The sequence below is a fragment of the Daphnia pulicaria genome, chromosome 1 (genome assembly GCF_021234035.1).
Source record: "Daphnia pulicaria isolate SC F1-1A chromosome 1, SC_F0-13Bv2, whole genome shotgun sequence".
In the NCBI taxonomy this organism is placed as follows: Eukaryota; Metazoa; Arthropoda; class Branchiopoda; order Diplostraca; family Daphniidae; genus Daphnia; species Daphnia pulicaria.
This window is the reverse complement of record NC_060913.1, coordinates 37,060,658-37,075,542: the sequence shown is the minus strand read 5'-3', so window position 1 is coordinate 37,075,542 and position 14,885 is coordinate 37,060,658. Positions and strand designations below refer to the sequence as shown.

At 41.5% G+C, this 14,885-nt stretch overlaps 4 protein-coding genes and 1 long non-coding RNA gene across 7 annotated transcripts; 2 read left to right on the top strand and 3 right to left on the bottom strand.

Annotated features, from left to right (window-relative positions):
* Positions 1-236: 236 nt before the first annotated feature.
* On the bottom strand, positions 237-3,187 carry LOC124312168. Its single transcript, XR_006910317.1, has 8 exons — positions 2,703-3,187; positions 2,339-2,597; positions 2,124-2,268; positions 1,961-2,062; positions 1,458-1,881; positions 1,212-1,387; positions 953-1,142; positions 237-430 (listed from the first exon to the last, which is right to left on the bottom strand). It is a non-coding gene; the product is annotated as an uncharacterized LOC124312168 (long non-coding RNA).
* A 3,443-nt stretch (positions 3,188-6,630) lies between these two features.
* LOC124312000 (ctenidin-3-like) lies at positions 6,631-7,798 on the top strand. The gene is made up of 3 exons (XM_046776390.1): positions 6,631-6,717; positions 6,863-7,382; positions 7,565-7,798. The coding sequence occupies exons 1-3, from the start codon at positions 6,706-6,708 to the stop codon at positions 7,579-7,581; spliced, it is 549 nt and encodes a 182-aa protein (XP_046632346.1). The 5' UTR covers positions 6,631-6,705; the 3' UTR covers positions 7,582-7,798.
* A 1,605-nt stretch (positions 7,799-9,403) lies between these two features.
* Positions 9,404-12,322, bottom strand: LOC124311810. 3 transcript variants are annotated; one of them, XM_046776176.1, is made up of 11 exons: positions 12,229-12,322; positions 11,881-12,163; positions 11,293-11,509; positions 10,780-11,222; positions 10,590-10,700; positions 10,352-10,512; positions 10,218-10,280; positions 10,053-10,118; positions 9,910-9,990; positions 9,677-9,808; positions 9,404-9,591 (listed from the first exon to the last, which is right to left on the bottom strand). In XM_046776176.1, the coding sequence occupies exons 4-10, from the start codon at positions 11,204-11,206 to the stop codon at positions 9,737-9,739; spliced, it is 981 nt and encodes a 326-aa protein (XP_046632132.1). In that variant the 5' UTR covers positions 11,207-11,222; positions 11,293-11,509; positions 11,881-12,163; positions 12,229-12,322; the 3' UTR covers positions 9,404-9,591; positions 9,677-9,736. The 3 variants fall into 3 exon arrangements, with proteins under 3 accessions (XP_046632132.1, XP_046632123.1, XP_046632139.1); XM_046776167.1 differs by having other exon boundaries at positions 11,881-12,289; XM_046776183.1 differs by having other exon boundaries at positions 10,590-10,658; positions 11,881-12,287.
* On the bottom strand, positions 12,021-12,996 carry LOC124323738 (solute carrier family 66 member 3-like). The gene is made up of 4 exons (XM_046784344.1): positions 12,704-12,996; positions 12,416-12,641; positions 12,229-12,349; positions 12,021-12,163 (listed from the first exon to the last, which is right to left on the bottom strand). The coding sequence occupies exons 1-4, from the start codon at positions 12,853-12,855 to the stop codon at positions 12,021-12,023; spliced, it is 642 nt and encodes a 213-aa protein (XP_046640300.1). The 5' UTR covers positions 12,856-12,996.
* Positions 12,997-13,355: 359 nt separating this feature from the next.
* LOC124311721 (speckle-type POZ protein-like) lies at positions 13,356-14,760 on the top strand. Its single transcript, XM_046776103.1, has 2 exons — positions 13,356-14,365; positions 14,437-14,760. Exons 1-2 carry the CDS (start codon positions 13,428-13,430, stop codon positions 14,543-14,545), a joined length of 1,047 nt encoding a protein of 348 aa, XP_046632059.1. The 5' UTR covers positions 13,356-13,427; the 3' UTR covers positions 14,546-14,760.
* Positions 14,761-14,885: the final 125 nt, after the last annotated feature.

The window sequence follows — 14,885 nt, the reverse complement described above, 5'->3', positions numbered from 1 at the left end:
ATCTATCACTCATAGGGAGGATTTGGTTTCGTCAACCAAGATGGAATCTCCATTTTTATTTATTAAATTTAACCGTCAAATCCACCATTTCTATGTGATAAAGATGAGATGTTTTACGATTGAGGGCAGTCGATAATTACACAATCAATTGAATATGTCCTTAGTACTGTTTTGGTTTAGAAGTTATTGTGTTATATAACACGGAGAGAACAGGTATGAAAGAAAAACACAATCAATTCTCGGTAATTAAATTTTTTTTTAAATGGGTCGAGAATCACAATGACGATAATCAAGATTAGTTTTCATCCGACTCTATACATGGCACAGAGTCCAAAGGATCTTGCAATTCAACGGCGGTCGTGTTCTCCGAGTCTTCATTGTCCCACTGCGTCGGTTCCGGCATTTCCATCGCCTTGTTCCGCAAGGCTTTCTGCAAATAGAATAAATAAAACAAAACCCAGTTAGTTGCGGCCCTTAACACAAAAATGGCAGACAAATTATATTCTGTTAGTATAATTGTTCCGTGTAAAGCTATATGGATTCGCATTCGACGGGAGGGTGGGTGTTTTCATTACACAATCGAAATCGGCAGAAAAGAGTCGCGAAAACATTTACGAAGATCGTTGGATGACTCATTTGATGACTCTGTTGGTGTTTTTGTCGACTCCGCATTTTGTTGGTCCGAAGAGCTTTAGTCATTATCTTCTTCACCCTCATCTCCATTCAAATTTAGCGGCTTCCCGTTGACTGACACGATGTTGGGTTTCCTGCCACCGTAACGCTTGAAGAAATCTGCTTGGTTCTTCCTACGTTCGGCCTTCAACTGTTCCACAGCTTCTTGTTTATCTCGTTCGATTTGAGCCAGATCAACGTCCAGCTGGCAGATGGACACCTTTCGTCGACTCGTCCCACCAACCGTATAAAACCATTTGCCTCCATTCTTTTCGCTTACCTGTCGATCGTTTTTCGACCACCTTGTTGAAAATGCTAGAGTACAATTTCTTGTCCTTTTCGCGTTGCTCGCGAATCTTGGCGTTGCAGATCACCACTTGATTGGCGGCCGCCTTGTTGTTCGAATCAAATTGGAGAATCGCCTCGAAATGTTTCTTGGCTTCATCCGGCACGTGAATGCCCTAAAGTGCCTACGAATGGAGAGACAAAATCTGTGAGTAAAAAATCCAAACTAATTGCTGGTCAACTTGTACGGATACTTGGCCCATGATGCGGAATAATCCCTTTTCATTTTTCGGGCGGTCCATCTCAAGCGCCTTGTGGCAATGATCACGAGTTGCACAGAAATAATTTAACTTTAAACAGCACATGGCCTGATTGAGGCATGCTGCCAGCATGAGCTGTTCTTGCTCCTTAGCTTTCTCGTCTTTAAGAGCTGAAAAAGAAACGAAAAGTTTTATTTTTTTACAAAATGAAATCAAATTATTGCGAAAAGCAAAACTTACTTTTTTCAAACTCGAGGAGGGTGACAATCTTGGAAGTAGGCCTACTGTTTGTTAGCCAGAGCGTATTTGGCAGTTTTAAAATGATTGATTTCTTTTCCTTACAGAGTTTAGAGCCTTCTCCAGCTTTTTCTTCGGCGTCCATCCTCCAGCTCTCTTTGGCCTTTTCAAAGTTCTTGAGTTCAACCTCGTATTCGGGGTTGACGTTGGGTAAAACACCTTGTTTCTCGTTACCGGCAGAGCCGAAACCGTATGCAGGTGTCAACTTAAGCAAGCTCCTATCTTGCTTCTTGAATTTCAGCAGAGCCTATTCATCACCGTCGGGAATGTTCGTTGAATAAATGAATGTTCTAAATCTTCTCCAAGGTAGAAGCTTAACTCAGGTTGATCAAATACCGTGTCTCCGCGTGTCGACCGACCAGTGAAACTAGAACAATTAAAAGGGAGAAAAAGGAAACTATTGTTTAATTTTCACTTTAAATACTTCAGCCATCAAGGAAGCATACCTTCAGCAACAAGCACCTTTTCATTGTAGCATTTGAATAACTTTAAGGTTTGATTTATAATCCCTCCATCACTTGCTTTAGGGAGATCTTCTATCTTCCAACCTGAAGACAAATATGAATTACAGAATTTATATAAAAATGAGCAGTGTGGATCCAACCATACTTCAAACATCAGCAATGTGGCATTTAAGAGTAATTTTTAGGTGGACTTCCATTTTCACCGTAAGCATAATTGGATTAACAAGACAAGACTGCACACTTCAATGGTATTTACTCCAGTAGGGTCTTGCATGTCTTTTTTACACTACCTGTAGAGAATTACATTTAAGAATGTCAATATAAAAAACAACCACATTCATCACATTCCATTAAAAGTACCTTTGCTTGAATTTGAATTTCTCCTCTCTGTCCTGACTGGAATCAAGCTTCATGCGCCATTCGTCAAAAAGCTTGTGTGGACTAGCTGGACTGAGCTGCTCCTTGCCAGTTCCCACCTGTTTGATTTCTTTTGAAACACCACCTTCTTTTGTTGGGAGTGAGATCAACAGCTGCTTGGGCAAATGTGTAGGGTTAAGGCTCTGTCTTCGTAGAACTTGAACAATGGGTTGACCAACTTTCATGCTGCTTTGTTGATTGGCTGTTATGGATTGTTGTCATTTAGTTGGTTTCATCACAGAATTTCATTTGAAAATGCTTATTGGATTAAAAGTATTTAATTAGTATCATAATTCATAAGACTTACTTGGATTAGGACCCCAGTTGATCGATGACGTTCGATGAGTAGGCCCGGGCGTGAGTGTCAAAACGTCAAAAATTGGGCCCGAACTGTCAAAACGTGACGGCAACACATTGACCAGCATTGACAATGACAATCAGATCCTAGCAGACAGTCAGTCACAGAACAGGGAGCTAGATATAGTACAGAAATCTGCGTAAAACCAATTCGACCATTCTGACGCAAAAAAACTAGTTGTGGCTTTCATCCGCTTGGTTCGCTGGTAATGTCGTACCGCGTTTGAGCTCCATTTTGAGGACGAATTTGAACCTTGATTATTGCACACGTCAATAGTTCATTACGACATCCGTGTTAAATAGTCCGGCCATCTTCAGGTCATCTTCATCGGTAATTTATTACTATAGGAATCCAACGTTTCTATCTGACAGTAGTCCTACCACACTTATTGGGTTTTCATATTCTTCCTCGATTTTGTTTTGAGTCGAATATTTTTCTGTCCGCCCTAATACAAAATCAAAGGGAATCTTGCTCAGGAGGCCCTTTTTTAAGAACGAAGTGGGTCTGATTTTTTCAAGTTTGCCGAACTTTCGTTCGTTTTTCGAAATTGTCGGGGGCCGATATCCGGGCCATATCTCAACCTTACGATTGTGATGGCATCAAGTTAATTTTAATATAATTGAACGCCATCAGCATATAGCGGTGAAGATGAATCTGTATAAAAGACAAGGGCAAACCTTCCATCGGCAACATCAATCACTTGAGCTACTCAGCAAGTTCTATAAGAATCAGCAGTCATGAAAATTATGGTAAAACCCAAATAATTCTTTTCATTTACTGTTATATATGCATTCTTTGTGATGATAACGGATGATAACTATTTCAGAAATTTAATTTTGTTTCTGCTTTTTGTCTCTCTGCCCAGCAAAATCCGATCAGATCGCGCGCACTAGCGTGTTGATGGTGGCCTTTGCCGAAGCCGTTGAAGAAACTGGACAAATCGACGTCGATTTGGACGGTCCACAGGTATATGTCGCCCTCCTTATCTCTCCCCCAAACAGCCAAAAGAGAAGACCTACATAGGGGAAGTGTTCGAGATACATGTATCGTATCCTGTTCCTCTTTTCCTCTATACATTCTTATTCTACACGACCAGAGATTTATTCTCTGGCTCTCGCAGTGCTTTTGTAGCGATTTTTCCCTACTTCTTATTTTTCTATTAGATGAAAGCCAGAGGAGAAATTATAGAATGAAAACTCGAGAAATTGATGTAATGGGACAACGCCAGCCTTAAGCGTCGTTAACATCATTAATAAACCTCTTAGCGCATCTCCTCTGCCGAGTTAGTTATAAAGGTTTCATTAATGCCGTTCAAAAATAAAAAATAAGGTTTTGTCGTTCAGGGTTCGTCATCTCTCATACCGGTCTATTAAAGCAGTAGCCAACACTCGAGTACTGCGGCGTACAAGATTGTCCCACGTCTTACAATGATAATCGATCTGACTTGCCACAACGAATTTATCTTATGTTTTTTTAATGATATGCCGCGCATATCAGTTGTTAGTGTTAGAGTGTTAGTTAGTTATTCAGTTATTGTTAATATTAGTTGTTGATAGTTAGGGTTAGTTATTAGAAGCTAGTATTAGTCGTTTAGAGTTAGGGTTAAGTAGTTAGGGTTAAGTTGTTAGGGATAGTACATACATAGTTATATTATACAGAGCGATATGAGGGACAACAATGGGGGGCAATGTGGCGGAAGTGGGAATCGAACACGGGACAATTTCATATAACGCTAGATGCTATATCCATTATACCATGGCCGAATATCCGATCCTTACTAGTTCCGGAAGTCGATCATATCCTAAAACAGTATTGGCTGATAGTATATAACAATATTTCTTTATTGTTGTGTTATCCAGTAGCGCAGTAGTATGGGCTTGAATTGACACGCCGGCGTTCAAGGTTCAAACACCATTCGCACCATTCAATTGGCTAAATGTTTCTTATTTTCGTATTTTGATAAGGATGAGGATAAGGAAGGTCTAATAAAAAAAAATAAGAAACGAAAGTAAATACAGATATGAATTTATTATCAACAAAACCTCAACGTCATCCTAGCAGGTCATATTCTTTTTATCATTTTTTTTTTTTTTTAAATTATTAAAACAGCCCTTCCTTGTTACCGCGGTTACCGCAGCGAAGGTAGCTGATTTCCTACTGTCAATTTTATTTTTAATTTTTCCTTTCGATTTTTAAAGATGGCTTATGGCTAATAGATTCGCTAATAATATTCGCTAATAGATTCGCGGCGTCTGCCACGAATTGCCATGGCGGGGGACACAGAAGAGGACCGACCCAGAACAGAAAAAGGGGAAATATAAATTGAGTGTGGCATCCAAATGCTCGTTTGGGTTCAATAAAACGATTTTGACACTATATATGGTGTTGGTGATACGAATCTGGTTGTTTGAGTATTTTTATTTCACCAACAGGTTTAAAGAAATTTGATTTGCATTAAAAAAATGTCGCTTATATAGTCGTAGAAAGACTTGCAGAAACAGAAAAACTCGTCTAAAATTAAAGAGAAATATATAGGCATAATAATTCTGAAATTTCTGAAGCCTTATAAGTTGTTGTAGTTCAAGTGGCCGAATGCGCAGTTTTCGTATATGTATATCATATGTATATCATCATACGCAATAAAACAAGTTCCTATAATTAAAATGAGAACATTGCTTTAATTGAAATTCTGGTTTCTTCTATGGGCAGGGAATTTCCAGAAATTCTAGAAATTGCTGATTTAGAAAGGTTGCGCAATGAAATCACCAGCACTGGATTTTCCCATAAAATTACAATAAGGGTGGACATTATAGATGCAAAAACCTTCATTATCTTGTTTGATAGTGAATTGTTGAATGTAAGTTAAGTTGCAAAATTAAAAGAAGAAAAATAAATCACTGTTATTGACAACAACAATGTTGCAATTTGGAAGCCCCATCTGTTCAGCTGAGGCCAGCATGCAGCAAAGATTGCGATGTTGTAGATTATGAATTAGACTGAATCGGCGTTAAACATTTCATTCATGATTTCTGCATGTTCCGTTTGTCCGTGATTCATTTAAGTAAAATTATAGCGTGATTGTCGACACTAAAGAGAGCCTCTGACGTTGAGCTCCGCCCTCGGCGGCCCTCGGATACTTTGAGGAACTCGTTTCGTGCTGTGAAATAACGAATAAGCTGCAACTTAAGGCGGATCGAATTCGACTGATTTGATCATTTTCACCATTATTTTAGTTGTCTTTATTTTGGCCTGGCCAGTATTTCTAGTTCGAGGGTTTTTCCGTGTTGTGCAACCGTATATAGAAACGATGGCATGGGCTCCCCAAATCGCAATAAACTGAAAAAGAGTTTTTGAAAAACTATAATTATAGACATGTTTATTAAATAAAGAAAATGTAGGCTATAGAATGGACTTGTAAGTTTTTTTTAAAGCGTTAAAATCAATGAGTTCATATGCTTGTCCCCGCCCGAGTATGACATACAGCGACGCGAAAATATGACTGCTGGAAAAAACGGGGAAAACCCTGGAAAACCTGGTGAAAGCGCTGTTGTTTAAAAGCCTTCTATACTAGCTCAGCTAGAGGCCTCATAGTCAACGATTTCATTTTCCAGAACGAGTCGGGCTCCACACGCGCAAAAAATTTGCAGACCCACCGATCAATCCGGATTGAGGGGGATATACACCTCTTCTTCTTTTGCCTTTCTTATTTTCTCCCCATCAAACCATCACCTTGTTTCCTTCGACTTTCTAAATGACTTTTTTGCAGCTCTTGCTGACTTCTTGCACTTGCTGCATCAGGGATGGAACATAATACTCGGCATGCACGGAGGGCGTGGCTAATTTGGTATAAAAGACGCGGAACAACAGACCCAACACCATCAGTCTCATCATCGCAACATTCACAGCAACATAAGAAGATCATAACAGCATAACAGCTGAAAACCGAGCCATCATGAAAGTCGTGGTAAGCTTTTGATTATGACTTTTGATAGAGAGCAGCAGCAGCCAATTAACATTTGAACGGTTCTAATTATTATGTGATGGCTTCAGAACTCATATAGTTTGAAATTTTGGTTATTGAATATTGTTTTCTCTCTTTGAATCAACAGATTATATTAGCGTGCTTGACAGCGCTGGCCGCCGCCCAAATCTTAAGGCCAATTGTCGCCGATTTAGATGCGGCCGCAGATCATCATGAGAGCCACGGCGGAGGCCATGGAGGTCACCATGGCGGAAGCAGTCACCACGGCGGAGGCGGAGGCGGTCATCACGGCGGAGGCAGCAGTCACCACGGCGGAGGTAGTAACCACGGCGGAGGCGGACATTACGGAGGCGGGGACTGGGGACGCAAACGCCGCTCTATTGAAGAAATCCAAGCAGCAATCGCCGTTGCGGAATCCGTCGTCGATGCCTCTGCTGATTTAGACGTGGCCGCAGATCATCATGGGACAAACGGCGGAGGCCATGGAGGTCATCATGGCGGAAGCAGTCACCACAGCGGAGGTGGTCACTACGGCGGAAGCAGTCACTACGGCGGAGGCGGTCACCACGGCGGAGGTGGTCATTACGGTGGCGGACATTACGGTGGCGGTGATTGGGGACGCAAGCGCCGCTCTATTGAAGAAATCCAAGCAGCAGCAATCGCCGTTCCGGAATCCGTCGTCGATGACTCTGCCGATTTAGATGTGGCCGCACAACATGACGAGGGCTACGGTTTTTCGGGCTTCAGAACGTTATGGTGATCCAAGTTCCAATAAGGCGGAGGAGGTGTTCAGCAGGGAACTGTTGCCAGCCAGTTATCCGGAGATCCTAACGTATACGGTCCTAATTTTGGGGGATTTTTGCCTTGATCATTTTTAGATTCTTAATGTTCGATAACGTTTGTTGTCACATCTCAAAACCCATAACATCTACCCAAATTCTGTTGTTGGTATACAGGGATATACCTATACCTATAAGACCGTTATGATCGGTTTATGACGTGTTGCATTCCTATGATATGCGCTTCTTATTGACTCAATAAAATTTGGCGAAACTCTCAAAAACTTTTGCCTTTTTCAATCTCGAACTTGTGGTGGTTAATTAATATTTCATAGCTAATGATAGCTATATGAGTTTAACTGCTATAAATCTTTAAAAGTTGAGTTTGTGCTAGGCCTATACCTAATATAGGCCCACTGACAAGAGACACGGAAAGGGCTTATATGTAGTGGCGTCTATCAGTGAGTCACCATTCGTCTTTCATGTATTTTTCTTAAACTCAATAAAAAATAACCGAAACTAAGTTAATAGTTGTACCAGTGCATACGCAGCCATTACACCCAGCTTGAATGCAAGCTGTCGTACAGAACTGAATGATTTCCACAGAAAGCCATAGGCTGAACGCCGTTGCCAACAATTTCGATATTAGAACGGAGCTGGGACTGTGTTGCAGTAACTTATATTGTCGCACATCGGATTGGAACCCAGTATGTAAACGGCCATTCGACAGGGTCGTCAACGCACTAACATATTAGCTACTGCGGTATTTAATTTTTGACGATAAGAGGATCCAATTGATATTACGTCCACAATAATTTCTAGCGCTGTCAATTAAGTCGTCCGTTATTGAGCTGTACCCGCGCGGCAATATAACCATCCCACCAATATTCATGGCATTTTTAACGGCTTTTGAATAGTACCAAATTATCCACGCCGGATGGACGGAGAATTTCTATCGTGTTGGACTCCATCCAGTCATCGTCAGCAAAAAAGATTCCGTGAAACTTTACACACGGTTGGCCATCTCTTGCGATGAAGCATCAGCTTTGTCAAGGGAAGATGGCGAGGCTGATTTGGCTTTCCAGCATATATTTCTGTACAAAATTACCAGCGGCTTTATAACCCCTTTGTGACGAGGCCACAGCTATAGTGACTCCAATATCAGCTACACCTGGTCCTCCCTTCAAAGAAAATTAGTAGCTAGGGAAGAAAAGAGAAAATATTGAAAGTTAAATAAGCTTACACAGCCATTTCAATCATTGCTGTCCAAAATGCCAACATCGTCATCTTTCAAATTCCCGCCGATAAGCAATAAATGTTGCGCAATAGCGACAGCCGGTAAAACGAGACGAAATACAATGAAAAAAGCATGACCTTACTCCACTAAAACATCTACGAGCACTGAATTGAAACTAGTGATTACCGACATTCAAGTATTATATGGCACAGAAGACAGGTATAACGATAAGGCATAAGATTACAATTAGTCGCCACCTATACATCTCACTATACTGACTCTAACGTAACCAAAGTTATTAAATTCAGGGTGAGACCTCGAGTAACTGGGAGCTTGGGCGGACGCAACCCTCGACTTTTACCTCAACCCCTTACGAACGCAAATCAAGTGCAAACTAACGGAAAACGAAATAAAAGAAGAAATTCTTAATTTCCGATTATTTCCATCTGTGCAGAAGGTTACGTTTCTTTCCCTACATTCAGTTTCTGTGCGGGTTTGATTCCTGTGAGGCGGATTTTATTGCGCCGGATGGGACTGACGCGAGTCTTTCGGAGGGAAAATGTAGCTATTTGATGAATCAACGAACTTACACGACACTATATCACCAAACATACGAGTGCATCAAAGGAGGTGTAGTGACAAATGTTCAGTTATCAAGATATTACATAAGACTGTATTATAGTGCCAGCAGAGTATTTGGCTATTTTATACTTTAAGCAAAATTGAATTCTATGTCGTATAAATTAACAAATGTATATAAAATCGTCCGTTAGCCGATTGAACTTGATGGCCACTGAACACCAGGGGTCCCTGGTGTTCCGGGAATTCCTGGTACTCCGACTATAGAATATAATGAAAACATAAACTCGTCGTCAATTTTATTAATTAAACACTAAAGCATATAGTTTGAAAATATTTATTTTACCTGGCCCGCTAACGCCAGCGGCACCTGATAATCCAGCTACTCCGCTAGGCCCGGCTGCTCCTACCGATCCATCTTGATCATCTTGGCCATACGTTCCGGGCCTTCCATCTTGGCCGTCTTTTCCAGGAGGACCTATAAGAAATAAAGGATAATCATGGTGAATTAATTATGTAGGCGAGCAATTTACCCTTAATTTAAAAAAAATTTAAAATAATAAAACCCATTTTATGTACCAGGTGGACCCGGACCTCCGTCTTGACCATCTTTCCCGTCAACTCCATCCTTCCCATTTTGTCCGGCAGTTCCTGGTTGACCTTTCAAGAAAACAAATATCTGTGTCATTTAATAAATATAGTTTTGGAGTATTATTATAAACCTGGTGCGCCGGGTGGTCCAGCTGATCCATCTCTTCCGTCTTTTGCATTCTGTCCTGGTGACCGCCCTTTGAAATGCAGTTAATTAATACAATTTTTCCTAATCATGCATTTTTCGTTTCTATTTTGACAATTAAATTCAAAATTTGTTGACAAACTCGCCGTACCAGCAGCGCCAGGAGTCCCATCCTTCCCGTGCGTTCCATCGGAACCATCCTTTCCGTCGCTCCCTATTTGGAAATTACATTTGACGCATTTTGGTTAAGTGGAATAAAAATGTAACAGTTTAAACTTGACGGACCTTGTGGGCCTTGCGACCCTTGAACTCCTTGAGCACCAGGTATTCCGGGAGGACCTTGAGGCCTTGGGGTCCGGGCTGACCAATTGCTCCGGGGATTCCGTCTCTACCATCCTTCCCATCGACACCGTTAATTCCATGAATACCATTGACACCGTCTTTTCCTACACACCAAAGAATCGCAGGAAAAAAAGAATAAAAAGAATTATGATTTAATATCAGTAGCGACAGATAATAGTACCAGCTGGTCCAGGAGGTCCGACGAGTTCATACAACCACGGAGGTGGCAGTTTGTCTTTACCCTTTTTCCCTGAAAAGAAATCGTAAGGGTTGGCTGTTCGGGAACGCACATCTATACGAAAAATCACGCCAGTCTTTGCATCATGAGTACACACACGCTAGTTAATGTAATATAAAAAAAATTAACTTACTTTGTTCTGGCATCTGTTGTTCCTGATTTCGGTTATTTCCACTTCTTTGGCGATTAATTTTCGTCACCTTCGGAATGGCAACGAGTCCCATCCTGGCCAGAGATGTTAACCTACGCTCGACATGGCCAGCTAATAACTCGTATCTTCTGTACACATCCCTTAATCTGTCACTCGATTGGTAATTAATCCAGCGGCGGAAAGCCGAATAATCTTGGACAAACGGCCAAGGTGGAAGTAGAGATGACTGATAAGATGGCAACAGGAATTCATCGACGTTAACCTGAAGCAACCGCTGTTGCAAATCTCGTTTCGACGCTGGTTTCAGGATAACTGCAACCGGCTTGTACCAATTGAATTCGTCGTCGGTCATATTGAACTGCGGCCGACGCATTGATGTTTGCATTTGAGACTGCGTCATCCACACCATGGCGAAAAAGTAACACCTGTAACAAAAAATCGAAAGATTAACTTTTGTGTGAAACATTATTATTGAGCTTTCATTAAAAATATTACCGATGTTTTCATGACGATTTACGTTTTATTCCACTAAAAAGGCACTAAATACACCACTGAAAAATGCATACGTCCTGTTGACTGTGTGTGATTGACCATTAGAAAGGAATCAGGTATACTGTGTTATTCGGGAAACAAATGCAGGGATAGGATGGCTGGATGGCGGATGCATTAGGAATGCGTGTGACAGGATCTTTAGAGGCGCACAGACGCTTGCCTTCCAGTTAAACATTCCAAATAAGAATAGAAAATACGAACACGTTCGTTTAGAAAAAAACAAACAAAACTCAATCACTCTGACAGTTAACACATCACTCGTTTGACTTGACAAGTTGTCTGTTTGACCTTGATGCCCTTTTGAACGTCATCCCATATCAGATGCCGAGGAGCTTCCACCATAATTTAACCAGTGGAAGATAAATGTCAAATTAGAAAAGAGAAGCTTCTGTATACGATCGAATATAGACGAGGATGAACAAACTCTGAGAAACGTGACAACTCAAAAGGACACATGCCATATTCAAACGAGCAAGAATTTAAACGTAAAAGTCTCTTTCTATAAGTTAGTTAAACAATTTATTATTATACCTATGTCCTTTTAGTCTCTACCGGCGGTACTCGATCTGCACTGGACTAATCATAATTAACGTCGGATAAAATTGTAATTAACGACGGATAAATAATTACGTCACGCGTAAAATATAATTTGTTGGCCATCAAATTTAATGTCACTCGATTTTCTCGTCTTTCTTCGACGGCCGTCTCAGTTTCAACGCCAAAGTTATCACGGCCAAATTAAGAATCAAACTAACTGAGTAGTTGGCCAACAGCGGAGCGTCGAAACCGCGATCCAAAGTAATAAAAATTCGCACTGAGGAAAAAGCAAAATAAAAGCCTAAATTCTATTCAGACTGAGAGAAGTGTAACGACGCTTACTGACGCACGTGTAGACGGCGATTGACCAAGTCAAAACACTGACAGACTCCGATTTTTGAGAGACGTGCATAGTTCGAATTTGGACCAGTCTACTCGCCGCAGATAACGGCGTGCAAAGGCTCTATAATTTTCAATCTTTGAATTAATCATCTAATCTTTCGACAAGAAAACAAAACAAATATTTCACCATCAACGTGACTAATAGCAGAGCGCCAGGAAACATGCCTGTGGACAAGGCGTAGACGACGGCTGAATAAACTCCAAATGCGGCCAACCATTTCGGACCGATTCGTCGACTGTAATGGAGTAAAAGGGCCAACAGAAGGAGAACCTGCCCGACAAGAATCGGATACTCCAAATAGGACGAAAGTGCGTAACCGCTGAATACATTGTAGCAGAGCCCAATAGTAAACCTATGATAATACAAATGGCCGAGTCAAACGTGTACGTGTACGAATAGAATAAAAATACTTACGAAGTCAATTCAAGTAGAGTGCCGGATAGACTCAGGCCAGTCGTGCTTTTGCTGTTCACCAAACTAATGATCTGTGGCACCTTTAAAACGACACACAAAACAGTTTTTGAAATGTTGGCAAAGCTGAGTGATAATGAATACAAATCAGCCATGTCTGTCAACAACGTGAAAGGCTGAAAGCTGTTGGCCGACTGGCTTCTAAAATATACTTTGAGACTTCGTTTGGTTGCTTAATCAAGGTCGATCAAGGTCATGTCAAGTTAAGCATTTTAGTTCGTCCGATATTCCAAGGATATCAAACCACTTATCGCGGGATTTCTAGTGACACACCTACTCCATTTAACATATCCAAGAGTGCAGACAAAATAGTTTTGACGCGTTACATTGTTGGACTTACACTGACTTTGACTACCAAAGAGAAGTTGTCAAATTTTTAGATTGTTTAATGGCATCATCTTAATTCTAAATTGTTTATTCCACTTTGAATGCCTTTGCAGAATCCCCAAGGCAAAATGTCTGAAAACGTTTGTATAAGTTCCAACAAGTTCCTTCAGCTATTTCGCGCAATATTCCCATGTGAGTTCTACCCCCCCATTTTCTACCCCCTCCTTCTCCTATCATGCTCACAGTGCAAGAGGGGAGAGGGCACAGTCAGTATTTGTCTTTCTATTTGAAAGGAAGGCTTTTTCGAATCAATTTAAGTTTTCCATCAGTATTAAAAGAAATGAGTGCCAGTCAAGAATCAAATAACGAAGCTGTTGGTCCCGCTACGTCACAGACTGATCAGCAGGCCGAAGACACGTTACCTGTTGGTTTTTCCCGGCCGATTGCAAGCAACTGGTGCCATTCCATGTCTCAGTTGGTCAAAGTGGATTTCGAGTGGACCATTCACCACGTTCTGCGCTACGAGTTGAATCGACAAGGAGCTGTAATATCGGAGCCATTCTCAGCTCAAGAAATTCCAAATTGCAAATGGATGTTGCAAGCTCTTTTCGCCTCCAATCAACAATCGGGTGTGGTCGTCAAGCTCTCTTCGGCCACTCCCGCCGGTGCCAGTTTATCCCGAATTCTAATCCCAGTTCGAGTCAAATTTGCAATCGTCAACAAAATGCGCGAGAAAGTCTCGCAGAAGGAACTGAATTTGCCGAGAGGCACTGAATTGCCTTGCACTCTAAACACTTTTAATCTGGGTGATGTGTCCAACAACAGACAGGAGGATTTGCTGATTGACAACGCCCATCTGGCCATCTACTGCGAAATCGAAACTTGGGTGGCCAAGGCGGCGCTAACGGGCCGGACGGAGAACTTTCGCGATCAGCCCCTATTCAACGACGACGAGTTGATCCAACATCTAGGCGGATTGCATCAAACCATGAAATTCAGTGACGTCACTTTCACCATTCGCGGCTGCAAGTTTGAGGCCCACAAGGCCATTCTATCTGCTAGAAGTCCCGTCTTCGCCGCCATGTTCGATCACGAAACCGCCGAGAACTTATCTCACCAAGTGAAAATCAACGACGTTGACCCGGAAGTGTTTCAAGAATTGCTCCGTTTCGTCTACACGGGCCGGATACCTGCCGATAAAATGAAGACGCTGACGACTGGACTCTTGGCGGTTGCCGGGAAATATCTTCTCGGGAGTCTGATGACGGCGTGCGAAAAGTATTTGGTCAACGAAATCTCGGCAGATAATTGCATCGAGTTCCTCATTCTTGCCGATGGCCATTGCGCAGATTATTTGAAGCGGAACGCGCTGAACTTTCTTCGCAGTTTCCCGAACGAGGTGATGGCCACAGATGGATGGAGCACGGCGAAACGGGATCACTCCACTTGGCTGTGTAGCATCCAGCAAGCTGCTTTCACTACGACCCGTCCTTCTACCTAAGTTTATTCAAAGAAAAAATTTTTGATTTTCTCTTGATAGGTTGTTCGGAAAGTTGAATTTTCTTTTGAGATTATGCAATCGGGAATTGAAATTAATGTTGTTCTTCTATTGTACCTTGGTATGTTGGAATGAGGATTCATCGAGAAATACAAAGGTTTCTTTTTCTAAACTACACTCTAATATTCTAGCTGTGCCAAGTTATTTCTTGGACTTTATGTCCATTATTTTAATTGAGAATTAAGTATAACTAACGCGGTGATAAAAAAGCGACACAAATTAAATATAATTTGGTGTTTA